The 15,071-nt window shown below is 34.0% G+C and overlaps 2 protein-coding genes across 2 annotated transcripts; one reads left to right on the forward strand and one right to left on the reverse strand.

The window, feature by feature from the left end:
- The first annotated feature begins 332 nt into the window (after positions 1 to 332).
- Positions 333 to 1,410, forward strand: LOC125825198 (uncharacterized). The gene is made up of 2 exons (XM_049504532.1): positions 333 to 783; positions 954 to 1,410. The coding sequence occupies exons 1-2, from the start codon at positions 370 to 372 to the stop codon at positions 1,233 to 1,235; spliced, it is 696 nt and encodes a 231-aa protein (XP_049360489.1). The 5' UTR covers positions 333 to 369; the 3' UTR covers positions 1,236 to 1,410.
- An 846-nt stretch (positions 1,411 to 2,256) lies between these two features.
- Positions 2,257 to 6,524, reverse strand: LOC125825272 (RNA demethylase ALKBH9B-like). The gene is made up of 6 exons (XM_049504622.1): positions 6,343 to 6,524; positions 3,900 to 4,929; positions 3,241 to 3,326; positions 2,683 to 2,993; positions 2,539 to 2,610; positions 2,257 to 2,434 (listed from the first exon to the last, which is right to left on the reverse strand). The coding sequence occupies exons 1-6, from the start codon at positions 6,514 to 6,516 to the stop codon at positions 2,272 to 2,274; spliced, it is 1,836 nt and encodes a 611-aa protein (XP_049360579.1). The 5' UTR covers positions 6,517 to 6,524; the 3' UTR covers positions 2,257 to 2,271.
- Positions 6,525 to 15,071: the final 8,547 nt, after the last annotated feature.

A 15,071-nucleotide genomic window follows, 5' to 3' on the forward strand; every position in this document is an offset into this window, starting at 1 on the left:
AATAACTTTTCAACAAATAAGGTGTTCAATAGAAATAAAAATAGATCAAGATGTTAAATGAAATATGCGAATAACTTTAAGAAATTGTATATGACTTAAGCCAAATTATGTAATTCCTAAAATTTATACTTATTAAATAGTTTCTTTGACCCCTGCAAAAGCCAACATAACAACTTGGGCCTAAGAAGCTTGTAGACTTAATAGCAGCCCCCTTCCGGTCCCAACGGCTAGTTTTGTAGCATTGCTATTAACGGTCGTATTTTTTGCCCCTTTTATCCTATAAATAAATATATCAGCAAAATCCCCCAATTACGATACCTTTCTCTGTTAACGCTCCGCAATAATCTTTCATTTTTCTTGATCGAAACAATGGAGACTCCATCATCAACAACAACGTCAAAACTCATTGTAATTAAAGAATCTGAGAAGAAGGAAATGACGAAGAAATCAGCTCTTTTTGATATTACAAATGGGTCACCAATTGTTGGCCTAGCTACTGGGATTTTGAAAACCCCATCATCTGCAGTGTCCAGGAGTACTCAAGGAAGAAAATGTTGTACTCCTGGTTCAGGGGAAGCATTATTGAGAGGTCAAGTGAAGAATTTATTGCAAATGGTTGAAGAAGAAGCTGAAATCTCATTGGGGAAAAGGACTAATATCTTTCATGTTGAAGGTCTTGTCGCCCCAACTCCTGCAAACACTCCTCTTATGGATCTCTCTGCCAATGAATTGCTGCCACCTGTCACCGCATCCCCAGTGGAAGACACGTTTGTCATATCTCAGGTAGATCAATTTTTTCAATTTGTTTGTGTGATTGTGTTAATTAAGAAAGTAAACAAAAACTTTTAAATCTCGTGGAACATATGTAAAATTGTGGTTAAAAAGGGGAAAGAAACATTCCTTTTTTTTTTTTAAAGGGAAAAAGAATTGCTAACATTCTATGTGTGTTGTAGATATTGAATAAGATTGTGTATGAGGGGAAGAAGAAGCAAGAGAGTGTTGAAAGTGAGACGAGTGTTACAAGATCTTTACTGCTGGATTTTTGTGACAAGTCAGAATCATCTGTAGACGGAGAAGAAGAAATTGATGAACTATGCGAAGCAATTAGCAGTATGAATGTTAATGGAGGAGGACAGAAATTTGCTGGCAAACGCATCAAGTTTGTGTACAATAGTGACGATGAATTTGTAGGAGTTGAGGAGGAATTTGCAGCTTCACCAGAAAGGATTGACTAATCAATCCTAAAGAAAAAGGAACCTTTACTTTTTTACTTTTTTAATTTTTTTTTTTTTGCTGTTGTGCCAAGACACCAAGAACTGAGGTGTTGTGATTGATATTACATTGATTCTGTAAGTTTTGGTTCATATTTCATTTGGACCATTCAGAATAATTTATTGTCAAGTGAAATAATTCATCTCTCAAATTCCATGTTTTTTCTATCTTTGGGAATTTGCTTTCAACAAAATTACAGTGTTAAAAAAATAAATAAAAATATAAGCTTTGTTGGAATTGCTGCCTTAAATGCAACTATATTTGAAAAATGTTGAGAATATCTATAGGAAGATTCGGTACTTCATTAATCTGATACAAGTAGGGAATGTTGCTTGAATATGTTTCATTTGGAAAGGGATATTCATTATTTTATGTCTCCGATTGGAGGACTAAACATACTATCTAATTTGTGTTTTTGTCTCTTCACCATAATGTAAAAAAAATTCTATCACACGAACATCACAGAGACACACACACCCTACCTCGAGAGGCTATTTCCGAAAGAACCTTAGGCTCAAAAGTAGACACTTCAGATAACTGAAATGTTAACCCAAAAAATTATCATTTGTGCATTTCACTTGGTCCTTTTCCACTATTGTATACGCGTATAACTCTCATTTCTGCTAGTAGAACACAATCAAAAGTAATCAAGGTTGACTTTTCTCACCCAAGTTGCAATTTTAAAGTAGGAATGAGACCAATTTCCACCAATATTTCTCCAAGCTGCAAATTAACATGGAAACTCAAGATCACATATCGAGCCTAAAGCAGATCCATCCGTCCATCTCCAGGTTTAAAAGATAAAATGAGAACACAACAATACCAACAGTTTCCATAATTGCAGAAGATGATGGACCAACCTGCATAGTCACGACATGCGTCTAATCATCTATATAAAACCTGACACTTCCCCTATTTACAGGTCCTTGTCAATTTCGATTTATGTAATATGGCTTTGAATGATATCTTTACTTATTTCCTTATTCTTCCCAACTGTTTTCAGGTCCTTGTCAACTGCTTTGAATGCCATGGTTTATAGGTTTTTGATTTCTCATATCTATCTGCTTCATGGGATAAAGGCTGAAGACCTAGTAGATCCTGCTCAGGAGCACATCCAATTGGTCTTCTAGATTCATTCATTCTCCTAAATGTAATTGATATTCTGTGCATTGTAAAGGTTAATGAGATGTTGACGTCTTTAAGTAAATAGTTGACAGAAGATTAACCAAAAACTCGAAATTGAAGTTCCACACTTTCAGTATATACCTTTTAGTAGGAACAGTTAGCACACAATATTTAGCCACATCAGCTCCATTCCCATTCAAGACGAGTACAGACCTGGAGGAAAGTTATCACAATTAATAGTCTTTGAAATCTTGCAAGGACATAGGTAAAACTCAGAAGCCTTACCCCATTGGCAAGGGAATTGCAATTGCACCAGCAAAGTCACCCGGACCTACAGTTTTCAAGTTTGATCCAAACACAATATTGCACTCGCTGAGGAAAGAAACAGTACAAAATGGACGAACAAAATCATGACTGTCGATATGAGGTGGTATGCAATCTCCCACATCATAAATATTGACAATACAGCTGTCTGGAACACAATCTGGAGGCAATACATGCCATCTTACAAGCCTTCTAATCATGTTCTTAAGAAGATCAGGCAATGGGTCAACAGTTTCACTCTTGAGAATCCCTGGGGAGTTGACGTTCTTGTCCTACCGTAAAAAAAAATCAATTATCGTCATCTCTCTACATTCCCTTTTTTTCAATGATCGACTCATATCAGTCACAACCTTGTTTAATAAGGTAAGAATTAGAAGGAAAAAAGTTCTCTGGGGATGGTCTAAAATCTAAAGCATATAGCCTATGATTCTGAGCCTATCCTCTTTTCTCTCCTCCCACTTGGGGCTATGGGTGGGGGAGGAAGAGATTAGGATAATTTCAAGAATGTCAAAGACTTACTGTTGCATAGTTGTAACAACAACCAAATTGGATTGTCACACGTCCCTCGCCCCTCATCCATTTCTGTGGCGCTGTATAAGTTCGCTCTAAAAGAATCAAAGAAGGTAGGTTAGAGCATGCTAGTGCATGAGGTTAATAAATGAAGTACAGATATGGGTATGGAAACATAAGGAGGCAGTAGAAAGAAAATTTACTTTCCACAACCATCAAGGAAAAATATTAACCTCATCAAACTAATTGAAGAGGGAAAAAAATTACTTAAATCATAATGATAAACCACCAGAAGTGAATTAAGATTCAGAATTGAAATTTGAGGCGTAGCATAAATCATTTATGTAAATTCATGATCCTTAATAAAGTAACCACACAGTTGAAGTCTTCCTAAAATTTATGCCTCAAATCTTATTTGACTTTGTTTCCCATATCTCATGCTCAACGACATTCTGGATTACCTTATCTGGTATCGTATCTTTTCAATCAGGAACACTTTCTAAGGTTTAACAAGAAAAACAACTAGTCATATTCATATCTATCTCAAATCGAAAGAAGCATAAGCAAGTTTTCTCTGGTTCATCAAAAAGCTCATGAATATGACAGTAACATTTATCTGAAAGAACAAAAAGAAAAATGATTTGCATAATTAATAAGGAAATACTAACCTTTTAACTGTCCACTCTTCCCCATCTCCTCAAGTTTCTCCACAAATTTAACTATCCTATTTTGCTCAGCCATGCTGAAGACATCAGTATGTAGCTCCAACCCATCAAGTATATTCACAATCTTCCCATTAACCCTCTCCAAACAAATGAAATCCTTTTTCCTCTTTACATTACAAAACCGAATGTGCTCTCTATGCTCCCTAGACAACTCCATTTTTGGCTTAGCCCCTTGTACAGAAGTTTCCTCTTTGTTCACACTATTTCCATTACGTAACTGGCTACTACGGATACTTGACTCACTAATCTCTTCAGCATCAAGCTCATCCTCCTGAGACATATCTGCCAATGGCATTTTCATCCTCCAGATTGCTGCAGGTCTCGATGAACGGAAAGTTTTACTTCTCGATGCCTCTTTAACAGGTCTTGATGAGTGATCTGCACCACCTAAATAATTAGCTGATTTGTTCCTGGGCGCCAATGCCTCATCAAAAGGCTCTTGCACATCTGCACTGTCTTTCCAACTACCCAATGAGTTTGTATCTACAGTATCATTTAAGTCGGCACAATCTTTCCAACTCCCAAGTGAGCGATCTGCAACACCTACATAACTATCTGATTTGTTCCTGGGCGCCAATGCCTCATCAAAAGGCTCGTGCACATCTGCTCCGTCTTTCCAACTACCCAATGAGTTTGTATCTGCAGTATCGTTTAAGTCGGCATAACCTTTCAAACTCACAAGTGACCGATCTGCACCACCTACATAACTATCTGATTTATTCCTGCATGCCAATGCCTCATCAAAAGGCTCTTGCACAACTGCACCGTCTTTCCAACTACCCAATGAGTTTGTATCTGCAGTACCATTTAAGACAGCACAATCTTGCCAACTCCCATGTGAATTGCTGTAACAATTGTCAAGACTTCCGTTACAACCAATAGAATCAGGAAGTTCTGGAGTCAAAACTGTGAAATTCTCGTGTTGGTTCAGTTGTTCTGCATCACCAACAGCTTCTGCAGTCATACAAATGAACTCTCTGATCAGAGAACTCACTGAATCTATAGTTTCTTCTTTATCATAATCCACAACATAAGAGTGTTAATATAAAAATCAAGTTGTTACGCCACATCATTATCCACCTACAAAACTTCTAGCTTTCACAACTTACCAACAAACTATATGTATTACTATGTTGAACCAACATTCCGAGTCATATGATTTCCCACATGGACATCCAAAATGGTTTGTAAAAAGTCTTGGGTTACTCCACATATTGTGTTAAGTCCTTTGATTAGATGTTCACGTTCTTCCATATAGTATCATAGTGAACATTAGTTAGTATATAAAGACTAATGTTCCATAATTGAAAAAAGGATACACATGCAAGAAAACATTATAATATATCAATGTCCCTTATAAGAAAGACGTATATTATATTATATCATCATGTCTCACATTGGTATATAAAAACACTAAGATGAATTTATAAAGATATTGAACTACTTAACCCATTGACTAAAACACTCTAGGATTACAAAGATACTTATTAGGGCAGCAAGGCTCATAAGTCAAAAGTCATAGATTTTTCTTTTTGATAACCGTAGTGTCCAAACCAGCTTGCACATACGCTCGACTAGTTCCACAAGATATCTACCACCTCCCACCAGCATCAGGTATGCTAGAAACTCTGTGAGACCTTATGGTGCTCGACCCACTTCATTGACCATTAAGCCACACTCTTAGGTGCAAAAGTTTTAAGTTAGGAATTCTAACTGGTTGTTTTTTGTTTATTTTTGTTATATTGATTAAAAAACGAGTGCTTAAAACACTTTATTATTTTACCCAAACATATTTTGGTTTAAAATCACCTTTTTTTTTCTTTTTTTTACCGTGGTTTCCGGGCGTCGCTTTGCGAACCCGACTAGCTGTACCCACCGGGTCCCGCTGTTTCAAGGCGGGTCCACCACGGTTAGTTCCACGGGGCCCTGGAGACGCGGCCGGTTTGTAATGTCTCCAGTGGCCCTGCTGGGGCTCGAACCGGCGACCTGAAGGACTTTGTCCCAGGCCTTTACCAGCTGAGCTACCCCTCAGGGTTGTTTAAAATCACCTGAAATATGTCGATCCAAACTAGTTCTAAATTTCACTACATAAATCTAGTTCTCGAATAGGAGTGTGTCTAATCCCAACTACAGCATTCAGCGTAAGCTTATCTGCTCGAGCTTGTGGGTGGTAACAAGCCCAAGTTGGCTGGATACAGCCGTACAAAAAAATAACAGAAAAATCATGATAAGGTATCAAAATTCTTCGATTATTTCATTTCTCGGAAAGCTCAAAAGCTGAGAAATGAATGCACATTGTGTTAGTCAGTTAACAAGCGAAGAACATTGCACATTCCATAAATATTAATAGAGAGAGTTAATTAAAAGATAGAAATAGAGAGAGTACACGTCCGAGAGATCGGATACGACGGGAAAGCGTATGCGTACAGCTGCTGCAGAAGTCAAGGGAGAGAAAGGGGAACCAGTTAGATAGAAATTCACCGGCGATTCGTAGTTCATCGGCGCTGTAATCGAGGAGGAAACGATCGGTTTTGCTGCTTCGGTGGTGGTGGTCGACCATAGCGGCGAGCTGACTCAGTGTGCGACTCAACTGTAATGAAAATCTATTTTTTATTATTTATTTAATTAATTAATGTTTCAGCTTAAATAGGAGTTAAATATTACTCTTTCCTAGCGAAAAATAAATAAATGTAGGGCTGGAGTGTTATATTTACTAGAAAGGGGTCGATTTGTCATTTCACTCAGAGGCGTTTGAGGTTTCGAAGCAATGGAAGAATTTTATGAAGAAGTTTTCATTTTTTTTTAATTTTAAAAAAAGAAAGAAAGATTTTTGTTCCCTATTCCTAAAAAATTTGTTTCCTATTCCTAATCATCATAAAAACTCTAGATAACGATTGGATTGATCTTAAAAAAACTTCAAGAGGCAGATTTAATCTCACTACTGATGATAAATTAGTGCAATAAATAACTCTTTGCATTGGAAAAAAAAGTTATAATTATTGCTTTGTAAATTATTTCTTTTTTAATTGTTTAAAGTTTAAGACTAGAATTGATTTCACATCAATTTTGATGTTAGAATTAATGACAGGTATATACTCTATTATAATATGCTTTTCGAAAAGAAAGCGTAAATGAAGAACTTGAATAGAGTTTGGAGGTTTTCCAAAGAAGTTTTAATTAGAGTGGCAACTTATGGAAAATTGTCATAGGATATTTTAATTATGATAATTTTAATTAGGTATAATTCCTTGATAAAATTAACATGTTTTTAATCTAATATTTATTTAGCAAAATGAAGCCTAAAATAATTAACATTTGATAGCCATCTATGTATCCCACCCATACAAATATAGGCAGGCTTGAAAGGGAACGAATATTTACGAATCTATGCAACTTAATCTCCTAAAGCAATTACTACACAATTTTCTCTTGATTTTCAAGAAAAACTAAAGAAATATTCGCAAAATAAAGATGGGAATTTAGCATCTCCACAAGAAAAAATACATGGTGCTAATTAGCATTCTGAAATGATTAAATTTCCAAATTGAAAGCTTAAGGGGATATATATATATATATATAGATACAATTATGTTTATCGAATATATATTGTATTATGATATAATTTGTTGATTGAATATGACAATGAATATTAATTATTAGGTCAAACAAATGTATAAAAAAAATCTTAGGTGAATACGGACTAATATATACGATGTAAAATTATTAGGAAATTGCAAACAAATGTATATTATATGCATACGAATTTCAATTATAACGAAAAATAATAATTAACCAACATATATGTACAAAATATATATGCAAAATTCAACAATAACAAAGAACAAAGAATAAATTTGAAGGTGTATACATATTTTATATCGATTTCATATACGAAAAATGTGAGGAAAATTCTAACCCTTGATCGAGATATACATATTTCATACACACAATTTTGAGCAAATTTTTTTTTATATGTTTTGTAAACTAAAAACTTTTTGTTACTTTTTGTAAATATATTTCTCAGCATATATATATACCGGCAATTCTCGTTTTTTCTTTAAATTGTCAAAGCTCAAGACAAGATAAATGATTTAAAGCATGTATCTGGCTCTTTCAAGTCGTTAAACAATCTACTTATCTATGCATTATGAGGTTTGTATTAAGGAAAATCTATACAATTAGGTAAACATAAATTTTATATTTATTTCTTAAAGTTTTACTTCAAAATTATTATCTAACAAAGGTACTTATTATTTTTAGCAAATTTATATGGTTATATCCAATCTCTTATTTCACGCATAATAAGAAATTATATTTGACTAATTTTTTTCCTCTATCTTTCTCTTAGCTATGCTATCTGTAATTCTCTATCACATCGTGATGACATCAATTTAGCACAATTTACTTTTAATTTGTTCAAGTTCAAATTAGATATTTTTCTAAATTTGTGTTTTTTGTGGTTATATATTTATATCAGATAAAGATTTTAATTAACGGCAAGTGTATCAACACGTATTTCTTCTCATAATTTCAAGACTGTTGATGAGGGGAAGTCGTCCATACATAAAGTATCAAAGAGATATGTGATAACTTTAATGTATCCACCGTATCGTGATATATCGTATATCGAAAAGGTATCATGATACATCATGTATTGAAAATGTATCAATGTACCATTATGTAATGTATTGGAGATGTATCATGATCTATTCATCTATTAGAAATGTATCATGATATAATATTTCAAAAAGGTATCATGATACATCATATATCGAAAATGTATCAATGTATCATTATGTAATGTATCAGAAATTTATCATGATATATCATCTATTAGAAATGTATCATGATATAATATTTCAAAAAAGTGTCATGATACATCATATATCAAAAAGATATCATGATACCATCAATTACATAATCTATGTAATTGTTGTTCTCTGTGTTTTAGATTCCGAAATGTTGAATTGGAACTTGAATTGTAGACATAGTTAATAAACCACAACAATAAACTAACTTTGATACTTCAATCCACAACCACCAATAAACAAAAAGAAAATGAAGCCAACACGGTAAGTAAGAATTGCTAAATTTTGTTTTTGAATTTATCTAGGGACAGATTGTTACTAGTATCTCGTTTAGAATTAATTCTACATCAAATCAATAACGTAAATTCCATAAATTGATGTAATTGATCATATTGTTGCCTTAATTATTTGGATTAGTTAAGGAATTGCATTTGTGATACTGTAGATATTGAAATTTTGTGTGACTCTACAAGACATGTTTAACTTGAGTTGGACTCTACAAAGTGTGTTCAATTTCAATTCGGATTTTTGGGCTACTCAACCCTAAACCCTAGTTCATGCCTATATAAAGGGTATTATAATCCCTTGAAAAGGCATTTAAAAAATTCCATCACAAATTCATGGAATATCTTTATATCAAATCCAAATAGTCTTTAAATTTGAGAAATACGCCACTAACGGCTCTCAAATTATGAAGATCAAGTCCAAATCATCCTAATTTGAGAAACACCCCACTAACGGGGCCCTCAAATTAAGAAGATCAAGTCCAAATCATCCTAATTCGAGAAATACTCCACTAACGACCCTCGATTTATAGAAATCAAGTCCAAATCATCCAAGTCCGGGAAATACGCCACTAACGTCCCTCGAATCATGGATAAATCTTATGAGAGAAGAATCAAGAGAGGAACAAAATAACATCCACACTATTATCAATAAAACATTCTTGTTTCTTCAGATTTTATTTGTGTGGTTGATTTATTTTCCATGTGTTTACAATTTGTTGCAAACAAATTGGCACGCCCAGTAGGACCAAATTTGTCCTTCATCTCTTCTCTCACAAATTTGATTTCACAAAACCGAAAAGGTGGAAGAATAAGTACTTCAAGCCTCGTCTTTGAGTTTCAACAAGTCTACACTCTGACATGCCTTGTAGCAGGGGGCATTTGTAAACATTGAAATTTTGTGGGACTCTACAAGACGTGTTTAACATGAGTTGGACTCTACAAAGTGTGTTCAATTCCAATTAGGATTCTTGGGATACCCAACCCTAAACCCTAGTTCATGCCTATATAAAGGGTACTATATTACCTTGAAAAGGCATCTCAAAAATTCCACCACAAATTCATGGAATATTCATATAGAGATCAAATTCAAATCATCTTAATTCGAAAAATATGCTACTAACGTCCCTCGAGTTATGAAGATCAAGTCCAAACCATCATAGTTCGAGAAATACGTCACTAACGGTCCTCGAATTATAGAAATCAAGTCCAAATCATCCAAGTTCGGGAAATACGCATCTAATGGCCCTCGAATCATGGATAAATCTTAAGAGAGAAAAATCAAGAGAGGAACAGATTTGTACCCATATTGATTTATCAATAAACTAATCTTGTTTATTCAAATTTTATTTATGATTGATTTATTCTCCATATGTTTAAAATTTGTTGCAAACATATACAATTACAATAAAATTTCGATTTAAAAAATAGTGATTTTTTGTTATATAAAAAGCAAAAAACTCAACGAACATTATAATATACACCTATACTATAGCCTTTTATGAAAATTTCTCTTGTATTAATAAGTTCAATTAAAAAATCTTAGTCTTCAATAGACATTGGAAAGTTTTAAATATCAACCATTTTTTTTTTTCAAATAAGAAATAGTTATTAAAACTATAAAGTTGATTCACAAGTTGAACTAGTGAAACAATTAGAGTACTAAGTAAACAAAACTATTTTCAAATAAGATATATCTGTTTTAGCCGCAAAATATTTAAATTCACCAATTAACTATATTTGTGGATTTTTCGAAATGCTTCATACCTTCTTAGGGAGATTACTTGAACCGTTACCCCTACTTTCTTAGGTTTTCAAAATAATGTTTTGTTGTACTTTTTCAATATAATTTCCTAATTTTAAAAATAATTAGGTGTCCGTCCACTCTATTTATAGCAAGGTCATGAGATGTTTTTAACTGAGTTTAAAAATGAATCACAATGATTTATAGTTCTGTATGTAATTAATTACGATTAATTAAATTAGGTATAATTGTACGAAATAATGTAGCATTTACATCATATTTCACAAAAATAAAATAAATTTGGTCTTAAAACGCTTCACATCGAACCACAAAATAAGTTTGAGAATCTGAGAAATCTAACATATAATAATTTGATATGATTTATCGATATAGACTATTGACATAATTAATTGAATTTGATAAATTAAAAACTCGAACTAACCCAAATTATGTACAACCCCAATTAAAGTTATAGAATAGTTGTCACGATCCAGACCGTCGTGATTGGCACCCACGCTGATTCTCCGGTGGGAGAACCATTACTACAACTCAAACTAACAAATTTTAAGAAAACTAAAGCATTTAAAGATACAAAAGCAGGTTTAAATGTAGAAATTATATCGAGTTTCCATAAACTCCAAGGTTTAAACAAATAACTAACCAAACTAATGCAGAAATTCAACCCCTTGAACCTGAAAGTCAATGCACCAAAACTCTAACAAGATTTCATAAGTCTAAACGAGAAAAACATCTACAGAACTAGTCTAAGTCTGAATCGGATGGACTAGACAAAAAGAGTATTCAAGGCAGCCTGGAAGAACTGGCTCACCCTTTAATTCAAATCGGCGATCACTGATCTTCTAAACGAGGTTTGTCAATAGCCGCCGGAAGATGCCCTATACTCAATAAAAATAAGAGCAAGTGCAGTATCAGTACACAACCACCGTGTACTGGTAGGATCATGCAGCTATCCCAATAAGTGTAACATACATTAGTCAATACAATAGTATAATCACATGCACATATCGAACATATACAATATCATCAACATATATGACCAATGAACAACTTCACGATTCTCACATATCATAACTATATCAATTTAGAGCAACATATCGTCTTCCAATATCAATCATCATTAGATATGAACAAACACATCACAAGTAGATACACAACACAATTCAATAGTCCTCTCACGGAAACCAATTCAAATAGTTAGCATATCGAAACATGGTATCCGATCCCATAATTATGTCGGAACGTGGCAATCGATCCAATAGTGATGCCGGAACGTGACAACCGATTCCATAGTTATGTCGGAACGTGGCAATCGATCTAAGTTAGTTATGCTGGAACGTGGCAGTCGATCTCATATTTATGCCAGAACGTGGCAATCGATCCCATTTAGTGTGTCAGATCATGACACCCGCCCATTCAACAACCACAATCACAATCACAATGTATATTCTCACAATCATACAACAAGAGGAGATTCATGGCATACACTTATTCAATTATCCTCATTTACAACAAGTGTGATCAATAATGCAACCTTCGCATACATACATGTATCATAATGAAGCAAGAACAAGCATACATCACACAATCATAGAATCACGACCATCACCTACTTCGAAACAAACTTGAAACCCTAAGAAACTTGATCCTTCCCTTTCGGGATTCGTTCCGCTTGTTTTTGGTCTACAAACAATCAATATAATACGAGAATCAATAAACAATCACTAATTACCCGAATTACTAACAATTTATGAACCCTATATCATACCCATGATCCCAATTATCCAATTTAGGATTGTTTCCACCATAGAATCTGTAACAAAACCCTCCCCCATCAATATTCACCCATTTTATTACGTTCTACGGATCGAAGAGCGGATTCGGGGAGTGAAAAGATTACCTTTAGCTTCAAGAATGGTGAAAAACGAGTAGGAGTCACCCGGGGTTCGCTCCTTAGCTCTAAAAGTCAAAAAGTGCATAATGAGGTCGTTTAGGGATTTATTAATGACTTTAATTCGCGTCGAACCCGCCACAGCGGCCACCACCCCGCCACAGCAACCCCGTCAAAGCGGCGCCAATGCGGCATTCTTTAATTAGAGAGCTAATTCAAGAATTCCAAAATTCCCATTTCACAACACACCTCTAACCCATGACACTCAGAAAAATACCCTTTACGCCAAGATCGATTCTGGGAGTTCTACTCACCCGAATTCAATTCCGTAAAGTCGTACGGATTCCTTAACGAGTTATCTATCCCCTCATGAAATCAAAAACACAAATACTTCACCCGATTGTTAGCAGATTTCCCTACACCTCAAAGACTCAAATTTCGTCCAAATTTGGACTAGGTTGGAAAATTTCAAAATACTACGAAAAAGTTTTCCGGCCCCAAATTTTCCCACGTTGGCTTTTCTATAACGACGGAAACAGGTCGTTACAATAGTAAAGAAAAAACAAATTGCGAATGTTTCAAGAAAGTACTTTGGCGCTCTATGTAACCATTATATTTCAAAGGTTTAAATATGACATCCGTTAAAATTTTGGCTCAGTTATGTCATTTTTGTTTGAGAAAAGGCTCATTCATGCAATTATTTGTTAACTGAAATGGCATAGATGAACCAAACTTTTAACGATTGACATATATGAGCCTTTTCTCAAAGTTTGATGGCATATTTGAGCATTTTCTCTTTTAAAAATGATTTAATTAATGATGTGGTCAAATCATAATTGACCACGTATAAAAAAGCAAAATCGAAACTTTTTTAAGTTAACAAATAATGGCATGGACAAGCCTTTTCTGAAATAGAAATGACATAAGGCTAAAGTATTCATTACCCCCCTGAACTTGAAGCTTTTTATTCGGTGTACACCTAACCTATATTCCGTTTTAATTACCCCCCGAACTTGTTTATTCTTCCATCGCGTACACCTTTATTGTCCACCTGGCGTAGAAATTGACAACACACTCTACTAGGCGCGTGAGGAAGTGATTTTTTGTCACATCATAAAGCTGCAACGGTAAAAAAAACATAAAATCTCCATTTTTCTTTAATATTTGGCATATTTTAAATGAAAAATAGGGCAAAATGTAAATGAAAAGTAAAGGAAACAAAGATTAACACTTACTTGGTAAGAATTTTAGACAAATTTGAAATTTAATCGACCAAGTTTACGTCTAGAAAAACCCAAATCCATGAAGAGTTCCGCGAAATCAACCCTTATTCAAAAATAACTTTTAAACAATGAATGTTTGATATTTACTTTTTGCCATATTAATTTATCTAGGTGACTATTATTTATCCAGGTTGAAATCCACATCACCACTTTTGCCAGTTGTCGCGCTCGTATAATCACAATAGGAGCAGGTGGATAAAAAAGGTGTATGTGATGGAGGAATAAACAAGTTCAGGGAGGTAATTAAAACGGAATATAGTTTAGGTGTACACCGAATAAAAAGCTTCAAGTTCAGGGGGGTAATGAATACTTTAGCCATGACATAAATAAGCCATACTTCTAACGGATCGGATGAGATAAATAAACCTTTTCTCAATGACATATTTGAGTCTTTTTCTTATTTTAGATTAATTAAGTATCACTCGTTAGGTGGTCCTTTAATTTGTTAAAGAAAAAAAAAATCCTTGATTGGGAAACTTCATAATTAGATCTCAATGTAAAATAAAGAATTGCATGTAGATCAAGTCTACGTAGTGTTTCATAATTCTTAATTCCAAGTTGTTTGATACTTTAAAATAATTCACACTTAATTGACGTCAAGTAAAAACAACATAGGCAATTATGTATGGCAAGGAAACTTCCGTGGATAGCAATTTTATATATATATATATATATATATGTAATATATAATAACGAACTTAGTGTATGTTTTCAATGTGAGGTTCAATTTATTACACTCTCATAATGGCGTGTGTAATACACTTTCTTTTATTTAAAGAAATTGTCACATCACACTTCACATGGACAAAACATTTCACCTTGACAAAAATTGAATTAAATTAAATTATAGGTATTAGTTAAAGATTAAAATAGGACTATTCTAAAAACAAAGGGGAAAAGGGTCAAATATGCCCCTAAACTATGCAAAAATGTCTAGATATACCCCTTTTGAAGTTTGGCTCATTTGTGCCCTCGCCGTCCAACTTTTCGCCCATATATGCCCTTGTAGACGTTAGTTGTTTTGCTGGAAATAACCAACTCATTGTTCTTTTCTTTAAATAACAAATGAAATTGCCACATCCCCTTT

This window comes from Solanum verrucosum, unplaced genomic scaffold (assembly GCF_900185275.1).
Source record: "Solanum verrucosum unplaced genomic scaffold, falcon-dt-bn FXZP01000113.1, whole genome shotgun sequence".
NCBI classification, from domain to species: Eukaryota; Viridiplantae; Streptophyta; class Magnoliopsida; order Solanales; family Solanaceae; genus Solanum; species Solanum verrucosum.

Bases quoted from the DNA above. Each gene is read 5' to 3' on its own strand.
- LOC125825198 (XM_049504532.1), top strand. From the start codon at position 370: ATGGAGACTCCATCATCAACAACAACGTCAAAACTCATTGTAATTAAA. The intron at 784-953 runs GTAGATCAATTT...TGTGTGTTGTAG, and splicing joins ACACGTTTGTCATATCTCAG to ATATTGAATAAGATTGTGTA.
- LOC125825272 (XM_049504622.1), bottom strand. From the start codon at position 6,516: ATGGTCGACCACCACCACCGAAGCAGCAAAACCGATCGTTTCCTCCTC. The intron at 3,327-3,899 runs GTTAGTATTTCC...TGATTCTTTTAG, and splicing joins GAAGAGTGGACAGTTAAAAG to AGCGAACTTATACAGCGCCA. The intron at 2,435-2,538 runs GTATATACTGAA...TACAATGCACAG, and splicing joins CTAACTGTTCCTACTAAAAG to AATATCAATTACATTTAGGA.